The sequence below is a fragment of the Hylobates moloch genome, unplaced genomic scaffold (genome assembly GCF_009828535.3).
Source record: "Hylobates moloch isolate HMO894 unplaced genomic scaffold, HMol_V3 SCAFFOLD_9, whole genome shotgun sequence".
Classification (NCBI taxonomy): domain Eukaryota; kingdom Metazoa; phylum Chordata; class Mammalia; order Primates; family Hylobatidae; genus Hylobates; species Hylobates moloch.
Genome location: NW_026652284.1, coordinates 43290306 through 43299970, shown reverse-complemented (window position 1 = coordinate 43299970; position 9665 = coordinate 43290306). Strand labels below are relative to the sequence as shown.

The following is a 9665-nucleotide window of genomic DNA, read 5'->3' as shown; positions in this document are numbered from 1 at the left end:
TTTTCTCAAACACATTGTATGAGATATGTAAGTATACATACTGGACAATTGTGAGATAATAATGGTATTATCTTCTCAATAATAATTGTATTATCTTTTTTCCTCCCGGGCTTTGCCTGGAAGAAAAAATTAGTTTACCAAAGATCAGGAAGATTGATGGAGTTGGGGCTCTGTGAGTGTGGGGCCCTGTGATTCCTTGCACTAATTTCAGGAGATGGGTCTCCTAACAGCATGATCATGTGGATGTCCTGCGAGCCCTGGCGGCGCTGTACATAGAGAACAAACTGCCGAGCACAGCGCAGCTGCCTTATCAGATGGGGCACACAGGCTTGCACAGTGAGCGTCTTGGCAGCAGCCTTGGTAGACTGCAGACCAGAGACTCATCCCCCACTTTCCTGAGTTGCTAAATTCCAACGTTTTGAGAAACACAAGAGACAGGGATGGTGGGGCTCCTGGAAAAATGATTTAGCGAGTAGGGGTTAAGCTGTATGTTGTTTCAGTTAGAAAAATGAAAAGTTAAAGGCGAAAGATTTGTACGATCTGAAGAGAAACCAGAATGACGAGTTAATGGCACATGTATACATATGTAACAAACCTGCACATTGTGCACATGTACCCTAAAACTTAAAGTATAATAATAATAAAAAAAAGAAAAATGAAAAGTTACATTTCTTATATCTGAGCGTTGTCTCATGAATATGAAGTAGTCATAAGCACCTTGTGTTTTGGGGATTTACCTTACAAAACAGTCACAATATCTTTCCTCATTATCTGGTCACCAAATTCATTGATTCATCATTCATATATCCATTCATCCGATATTGGAGAATCTGCTACAGTCATAGTGTAGAGGTGTACAATGGTGACTAAGATGTAGTTCCACGTTCTTACCATTCTTACTAGTGACCTGGATAGGAGATAAGGAACTGCAGTGAAAAGGATATTGATTGGACACAAAAAGTTTGGGGTTTTAATCCTATTTTTATCCTTCAAATGCTGGGCAACTTTGGGCCAACTACACAACCTTTCTTGGCTTCCCTTTCTTCATTTGTAAAATTGGACTAAATTATCTTTAATTTCTTACTAACTTCTAAAATACTTTACTGAAGAAAAGAGACATACATATCTGATGTAAATGCAAGTGTGTGTGTGTGTGTGTGTGTGTGTGTTTAATGAGGGCATAGCTGACTCTTGTATTAGGCTTTGGTTTTTCTTCATGTATCTGATTTCCAGAAATGAGAGTGAAAATACATTTTATTTTGCTCCCACATGTTTACTCATCTAAGATTTCATACTGTGAGGAATTAAATAAAAAATGTTTTTGCAGCCTTGGCTGAAAGAGAAGAAAGACAATGATTATTATGTCAAAAGCAGATGGTTCTACTGTCCCTGAGTCTAGGATTGATGTGGAAACCCAAAGGCAAATGAGAGCCTTGGAGAAAAAGAGACTTACAAGGATATTATGCGCTTGGGGTAATAGGTTTATTATCTCTATATACAAGTAAGCATTTATTGATGTTTGTCAAAAATAAGAGACAAGATAACAAAAACTATTTTAGCATGAAAACGAGATAGCTGCAATAGACCAATACTGAGCTTAAAGACTCCAAAAAGAGCACAGAACCTGAAATGACAGTTTTCAGGTTGTATAGTTATCCAGACAATGAAGTCAACTATACAAAGCAAGCAACACATGACAATAAAACACCATCAACAGTTTCTCACTGGAGGATGGAGGGAGGCTTGCTGGGGCCTGGGGCCACTGGTGGGAAAGGGTATTAAAATCTCATAAATCCTCCGTATCTTTTTTCCATTTCGGGAACTTCTTTGGAGTAACTTTCGCCTTCTTCGTCGGAGGGCAGAGCCTCAGCAAAGCGCTTCAGGAAGCCTCCATACCGTTTCTGGTAGTCCATCCACCACTCCGGGCGACCCACTCTTCTCATGAAGCCCCCATATCGCTTCTGCAGCTCTTTGGCTTCATCTTCCAGTTGGGGGCTTCTCTTTAAGCCTCTCATGAAGCCCCCATATCTCTTGCTCACTTCTTCCTCATTATCACTGCCATCCTGGTGGTGGCTACGCTCTCGGTTGTCCCCTGTTTCCAGAAGCTCTTTTAGCAGGTCTGAGGAATTGGCCAGCGAGTCGTCCTCCTCTGCATCCTTCTTCATGAAGCCCCCATACCGCTTGGCGAGGATCTCACTTCCATTGGCCTCTTCTTCTGGCTCCATGGGATAAAGCTCATCCATTTTCTTCATGAAGCCTCCATACCTTTTCATGAAGCCCCCATACCTTTTGGCTAGCAAATGGCTCTCTTCAGGTTTGCTGCTTTCTCTGAGGGTGCTGGTGCCATCTTGAGGAAGCTCTGGTTTGGACAGCTGTAGGAGCTCCTTGCAGGTTTCCCAAATTTTCAGAGAAGGCAGTTTTCCTTCACATTCCATTATGCAAGCCTGGGAAAACAATTTGATGTAATGATAAAAAGAAGCTTATGTGATTTCATTAAGTGAATGAACTTTTGTGGACCAAAAATATGCTTGCTTTGACATAATAACTTCCTTATTATAATAAGGTCATCTCCAATTTCTTATCACGACTTTTCATAAGGCTGAGCATGCAAATGAAACAAATGAAATTTGGAAACGGGAAAGGGGAGGGGTTCACTGAATCCAGTTAGGAATCTGCCTTTGGATTTTAAACCCATAGAAATTTTAAAGAATGTTTTTTAAAAAAATTTCCACACAGTTTTAACTTAGATTGACTGCTTTCACAATCTAATTTCACTGGATAGTTTTCCACTTCTGATATAATTTTGTTTGAGATTTTTCTAACCAAAAAGGAGAAATTTTTATTTACCTAATCAGGGATATTTCCTCAAAATTCCCTTTATCTTCTTGTCTTACAGATAAAATCAGTATTAATAACATAAGGGTCATTTGCTTTCTTGTGTTAATATTTTACTTAAAATGGTATCCAATATTCCTGCAAATACTTTCAATCTTCAAAGAAAAGCAACAGTTTAAAAAAAGTTTATAAACACATCCTAAAAACTCAATTTAAATCTTATGAATTATTTGCATTCTTATTAATTTGTTAATTTGTTGAAAGTACAGATCTTTTGTTTTTTTCCTTTTTTCTTTGCTGGATACAACAGACTTTATTATCTTGAACAAAATGTCTATAATGAAGAGATCAGATATAAAATTATACAAATGCAAGTGCACAAATTATTCATGTTTATTTTCTTCACATTTAGTCACTGTTGTATAGAAAAAGTATTTTTCAATGGAAATCATGGTATTTGATAAAATAGGAATCATCAGCATACATTCCTTTTTCTTATATAAATATTAAATTCAAAATCATTGTTAAGTCTTTACATTTGAATGATTTTAAGTTTTTTTTCTATTTAACACATCACTTGGGTATGATAAAGAGAGTACTAATATGTGAACATTTACAAAACATGCGTATTTCTTGGCATTTCAGGAGTTTTTTTATAGCCCTCTGAAGTCTACTTATAGAGGGGCCAGGTTACAGACCTTTAATTTAGACAGAAAGGCCAGGCTCTTTCTTGGTATTAAAAAATGTACTGGTATATTAAGTGATGTTAAATACACATATATTATTTTCACAATGAAAGAAAGCATTTTATTAGTGCAACAAAATCTTGCAGGCACGTATTTAGTAAGCTCTTAATGAGTATTTAAGCTTTGTGTCTGAGAAGATTAAATATATAACTACATAAGAATCTAAAGATGATCCATTAATAATTAAAATGTCTTATTTTATTCCTGACATATGACGAACAAATAAAAACACCATTAGAAGCTTAAGATATTTAAGGGGCAATAATATTTCCATTCTAAAGTTGTATCTAAGTGATCTTGTTGTTAAAAATTAACGTTGAATGTTTTGCATACTAATAGCAAAAGACTTTTAAATGTACGTGATGTGAGATTCCTTCAAAACCAAATAGTAACAAATATCAGAATAATGCACTCGTACTAAGGCAGCAATGTTAACTGATGGCTCCTATAGCCATGTATGCATGTTTTGTGGTATTTATCACACTTTGTGTGGTATGGTCAGGATCACATTAGATGGGAAATTCTATTTGGACATCAGCCATAGCATGCCTGCTCATCTCTGCATCCACCACAGTACCAATCATAAGTGTCTTTCTCATGGTAGAAGCTCAAAGCTCATTATGTATGATTTCACTACATAATTTTGGCCAGGCAACCTCATTTCTCACATGTCTTTTGCATCCGAGCCAAAATCCCAGAATGCTGTAATTCTAGCGAGACAGTCACTAAGTAAACGTTTTGTCATTGAGACAATAACAACCCTAAATGTAGGGTCCAATGCAAATCAGTTATTACACAAAATGCCTTTCTATGAGACTATTTTTATTGATGGTTGCTTATTATCTATTTTTTCAAGTTGCTAACACTACATGTGCCATCCCATCACCTGGATTAAAGTAATGGTAATAGTAATAAGTGATAAAAACAAGAGCATAAAAAGCAGTAAGGAAAATTCTGGAAAGAGCAGCCTTCCTCTTCTCCTACCCCACAATCCTGTTACATGATGAGAAGAGGGTGAGAGAAGGAGAGAGGTCAAGATTTGAGATGATACCCAGGGAAGGGCTAGCTGCTACCCAGTGAGCTCTGCTCAAGTTCCTCAACAATGCAAAAGGTAGATTAGTAGCATTTTGGGAGCTTGGTGAATCAAACAGATTAAGTATGAAAAAAACCCATTTGAATAGGCATGATTAAATGTCAGTCATATTAATTTGCTAACTCACATAATTTAAGTAAACTACTTTGGGGTCAGACTGTGTGATTAGAAAAATTAGACTAGAATCCATATAACCTTTATTCAGATGGCAGAGAAAGCTAGGGGAAGGGGCTGAGCCCCCGACATGTTGAGCAGGCGAAGCTCAAAATATGTGTGACTGGGCACAGGGAATTACGGGGACAGAAAGTGGAGTCTTCTATATGGCATGTTTTGGGTTTCTCTTCCTCCTTCTGTGTCTAAAATTCTTTACCCACAAGATCTATCCTTATATTTGTAGCACTGGCTCAATTTTTAGGCATAGATTATCAGCTCATGACTACAGGAGAAACAAGAAAGATGGGTGAAGGGGATTGTTTCCCCTATTGAAGATGAAGCATTTTTCTCATAGTTTAAATATACAACCTTCCTATGTGTCTTCTCTTTAATGCCAAGTTAGCACAGGTCAAACAAACATTTAACCTGAAATATATACCACAGATATTTGGAACCTGTTCCTTGGTTTTCTCCCCATTTCAAACATCTACATAAGGTAAAATTTCCTCAGTTCCACGTGGAACCCAAAGCAGCCTGGGCGAATACACTATTCTCATGAGCTTTTAAAGTAACCACAAAATTTCAACAAATTTCAAAAGCAATGCAAAGGAATTGTCAGGGGAGCTGGTAAAAGTGAAGCTACCTGAGTCTCAAGGTTGGAGATTCCGACTCAGTAGAGCACCAGAGGTGATTCGACAGCCCATGGGGAACCATGATCAGAATGCAAGTTATTTTGTCCTCAGCTTTTTCTTTCCCCAACCCCCTGTAGTGCAGTGTATCTTTGGACTGTTGTCACCCATTGGACACTGGCCACTTCTCTTGATCCTTTCTCATAGCCAAATTAAACTGTTGTTTTAGTTACTATTACAAAAGGGAAGTCGAAACAGAAGTTGAATTCCAGCATCACTGGCTAGTGAGATAGTTTGAACTCTTTCCTGTCTACGGTTATTTTGCCTTCCTCTCCCCGTACCCCTTTTCCATCCCTTTGCTCTCTCCTATTTACAGGTGAGGGTAGGGAATGAAGGACCTGAGGTTAAAAGAGCTGGGGAACATAAATCTAAAGAAAGGCACTGAAATGTCACTAACAAAAAATTACATTATTTGCGGGAAAGATGGGAAGATGGCTGCGTGTGGAGGGGCCCTTAGCTGGGATATGTTAGGAGTTGTGGTGACAGCCATCTTCCTTCTGACAGCCCAGGAGAGAACCCAGTGCTATCCGAGGTGCTGAACGGAGCACTTCTCGGGGTTCTCGAATTCCCAGGGTTAAAACAAACTTGGTTTGTGCGGCGACACGGCTACCCTTACCGGTCCCCAGATAGTCGCGGATCCCCGAAGCTAAGAGCAAGGGCAGGACTTCAGTCAGTGTTCCAGGAACAGCTGAGACACCCAGGTCACCACTGGCTCGCGCCGCTGCGGCTCCGACCCGGTGCGAACCGCCATACGCGCCGCGCGGTGGGCCAGGGGCAGTCCGTGTGCTGTTGCGGAAACTCTGTCTCACAAGGTGCGCAACACTCGCCGCGCGCAACACTCACCAGGAAGTTGATGTCGGCCGGGCGCACTAGGCGGTAGCTGCACGTCGCGCAATCCTGGCTACATTCTGCCCGCACGGTCGCCAGGAGCCCGGGGCCGAGCAACAGCAGCCAAGTGCAAAGTCTCAGGAACCGCGCCATGGACTGCGAGGAGAGAGGGACGCGTGCTTCGAGCCTGCCTGGGCGCAGAACGGGTCCCTCGGTAGGACCCTCGCCGCGACAGCCTCAGAAGGGGATCGTCGAGCAAAAGCCCGCAGGAATGCTCCTTTCTGGGGCCCCGCCCTCCCGGCCGACAGCTTTTAGATAGACCTGGAGGCGACTCAGATCGCCTCGCGGCTCCCGGGATGGCGCGGTCTGCCCCAACGCGAGACTGCCTGGGGCACCCGGCTGTTTTCCTGGGCGTCCGCGGCCCAGGACAAGATTCCGGAGAGAACGCCGCAGACCAGGGGCGAGAGAGCGGGAACCGGGGGAGGCAGGACATTGACTGGGGTCACAAAGAAGAACCAGGGAACGCTATTAGGGAACCCATGCAATGAAATGTGAAGGGAAAGAGGGCGGGCAGACGTCCCCAAACCCGCGCAGCAAAGACAAGCTTCGGCCAAATTCACTCACGTTGACGCTGTTCGGATGGAGCAGGCCAATTGGAAACGCCGGGTTCCAGACACGACTCTAGAGGGAAGAGAAGAAGGCAAGTGTGAGGAGGGTGGGCGTCGGGGAGGAGCGGGCCCGGGTGTGCTGGCGGACGTAGGGCTCACCGTCGCGGTCCTCAGCGTCGCTGCGGGGTCGCGGGCCAGGCTGCGGGGCTCTGAGCGCCTGCCTCGCCGTCCCGGGGCTTAAGGGCTGCTGGAGCCACTTTATAATTAGCCCCAAACCGAAGGAGGCGCGCGCGCCCCAATCGCCGGCGGGCTGCAGCTGACGCAGGCCCTACGCCAGCCCCGCGCCGACGCCTTCGCGGGAGGGGTCGGTCCCCCAGCACCCGCGCGCCGCTCCCCCCGCCGAGGATGGGGGCCACAGGGGGCGCTCGGTGGCTCCCCACACTGCCAGGTGACAAATCCAAGGCAGTTAGGAAGTCTGGGGAGAGTGAGATAGGATCAAGTTTCTCCGCATAAAGTCACTGAAATTGCACCGTGGGATGCGGGCTCCAGGGAGGGAAGCGAGGTGGGGGCGTTTGGAAGGATAGATGGACTGGCTTAGACTTCTGGAATGTGCTGGAGACCCAGCGGGCCGGTGAACCTGCCCCTTTCCCGCCTCCTCCCTGGGCCCCCTCGCGGGTCCCCGTGAGCACCAAGCACAGCCGTCCGGAATGTCGTCATTTATCGAGCAGCCTGTACCCCACACTTGACTCCGAGTTCCTTACCGCAGCATCTAACAGCGTCAAGGTGGGCAGTTTAGGCGCTCAATTAATGGTTACAGGAACTGAACTATTGAAACTTTCTGGGAATCTTAAAATCTCGGGGCAGAATTTTCACCTTTCCAGTTAGAGACCCTTGGCCAAGCGTAGAAGCAGGTAAACCCTCAGGTTCCTGGACTGCGCGCTTTTCAGCCACTGTGGGAGAGGATCCGTGTTTAACCAGCTCCCCAGGGCTCCCAAGTCGAAGGCCTACTGCCTTGAGAGCGCTGTCCAGGGTGTCCTGGGGTGTTGGATGAGTGAGAGGGGGGTGTCGGGGCGGGTGTAATGTCAGCGCGCCAGGAGTGTGGTGGGGAGGGAGGGATGAGGGACGCCCTACCCGGGACGCCGGGGCTTGGAACCTCTTCTCCATCGGGAGGCGGCCGAGGGCACACTGTGGAGGCTGGTACTGTCCATTAAGACACCCTTTCCCGCTTCCTGGCTCTGCAAAATTGCTAAGTGGCAAGCTGCTTACATTGCCTGAGGCCTCAGTTTCCCTATTTGAAAAATAGGAACAGAGGTAATATGCCATTCATAAGGTTCTGGAGAGAATCAAATGAAATAATGGACGAAGTCTCTTAGCCTTGTGCCTGGCACTATAGCAAGCCCTCAAAACGTGTTCCTAACCATCCGTCATCCGTCCGTCCACCTTTCCATCTGTGTCCATTGTCTGCTTACCTTACATCTACCATGGATGTATCCAATCCACCTGTGCATCTATCTCTCCTAGACCTAGGGGGAAACCATAAACAGTTCCTGGGAAAAGGTCCCAGAAGTTTCCAGGCCCTCTGCGCCCTCTGCAAAGCGCTGATTTCTACAGTCGCTAGGACCTGCAGCCGCGCTGCTTCCGCGGGGCTCGGGCCGCGCTGCGTGTCCCATTACAGTCGCTAGAGGGCAGCGCTCTCCTGCGTAGGCTGGGCTTGCGGGCACTGGGGTCTCAGTTCTCCTCAGGCCTCAATGTGCGGGCTTGACACGCAGCACTCGGATTAGCCCCGGAGCTGCACCCGAGCACCGCCTGCCTCCCGGCCGGGGCATCACGGTAGCAAGGTCGGGAATGCAGAGCCCTGGAGTGGGGCTGGAGAACGCCGGACATAGCCCTAGGGATCCAGCATTACCTTCTGAGCAGGAAAACGCAATATTTCCCGCTTTAGGTTCTTTTCATCATGGGGCCCCTTACTAGCTCCTTACTCTCTCCCCAAGACAAAGGAGAGCTTCTGTCTTTACTTCAGATTTTTCCTTGTTGCCTGGGCTTTGGAAAGGAAGCTGACTCCACTGCAGTACTCAGTGCGAAAGTAGTGCATGAACAAATTCTACCTAAAATTAAAGAAAACTTGCTATAGCTGAGCACTTGCGAACCTGGGATCACCTAAGAACTTTAAACACATAATCAGGAGCGGGAGGCTGAGGCGTGTGTGTGTGTGTGTGTGTGTGTGTGTGTGTGTGTGTAATGACCACATCACTCGATGCTTTTTAAGGGTGCACAGCGCGCAGTAGTGGAAACAGTGCATTTCTGCACTCTGGCGACACAAAGTCTCTTTAGGATCTTGGAAAAGTAGAAGCTTAAGTGTGGAAGGGGTTTTAGGGATAATTTATTCCACCACCCATTCTACAAATGGTAAAAACCAAGGCTCAGAACGTCCGAGTGACCCGCCAGGGCAGCGGCAGACCAGGTTTTCCAGCCTCTGAGTTCCTTCCCTGAAATCTACCTCAGGCCTAGTTTGTTTCTGTTGGAACTAGTCATGTGTGCTCTGAGTTAGAGTCTCTTGGCGCATTTGCATTTTCCCCTGAGACTCCTGAAATGTCAGGGGAGAGAGAAACAGAAAGGGAAAGAGAGGGTGCCTCCTAGGGTCAGTGCAAAAGTGTCCAGTCCCCCACGAGACCTTCCTAGATGTTTGGGGCACAGTGATTGCTTGGTAAATGTG

The 9665-nt window shown here is 45.6% G+C and overlaps 1 protein-coding gene across 2 annotated transcripts; it reads right to left on the bottom strand.

The window, feature by feature from the left end:
* Window positions 1-1460: 1460 nt before the first annotated feature.
* PENK (proenkephalin) lies at window positions 1461-8436 on the bottom strand. Of its 2 annotated transcripts, none has more exons than XM_058444256.1 (4): window positions 8422-8436; window positions 6969-7025; window positions 6360-6500; window positions 1461-2444 (listed from the first exon to the last, which is right to left on the bottom strand). In XM_058444256.1, the coding sequence occupies exons 3-4, from the start codon at window positions 6495-6497 to the stop codon at window positions 1779-1781; spliced, it is 804 nt and encodes a 267-aa protein (XP_058300239.1). In that variant the 5' UTR covers window positions 6498-6500; window positions 6969-7025; window positions 8422-8436; the 3' UTR covers window positions 1461-1778. The 2 variants fall into 2 exon arrangements, with proteins under 2 accessions (XP_058300239.1, XP_032615626.1); XM_032759735.2 differs by lacking the exon at window positions 8422-8436 and adding an exon at window positions 7112-7249.
* Between the last annotated feature and the right edge of the window lie 1229 nt (window positions 8437-9665).

Coding starts and splice junctions, on each gene's coding strand:
- PENK (XM_058444256.1), bottom strand. CDS start 6,497: ATGGCGCGGTTCCTGAGACTTTGCACTTGGCTGCTGTTGCTCGGCCCC. Junction 2,445..6,359: donor CGGCCGACATCAACTTCCTG/GTGAGTGTTGCG, acceptor TTGTTTTCCCAG/GCTTGCATAATGGAATGTGA.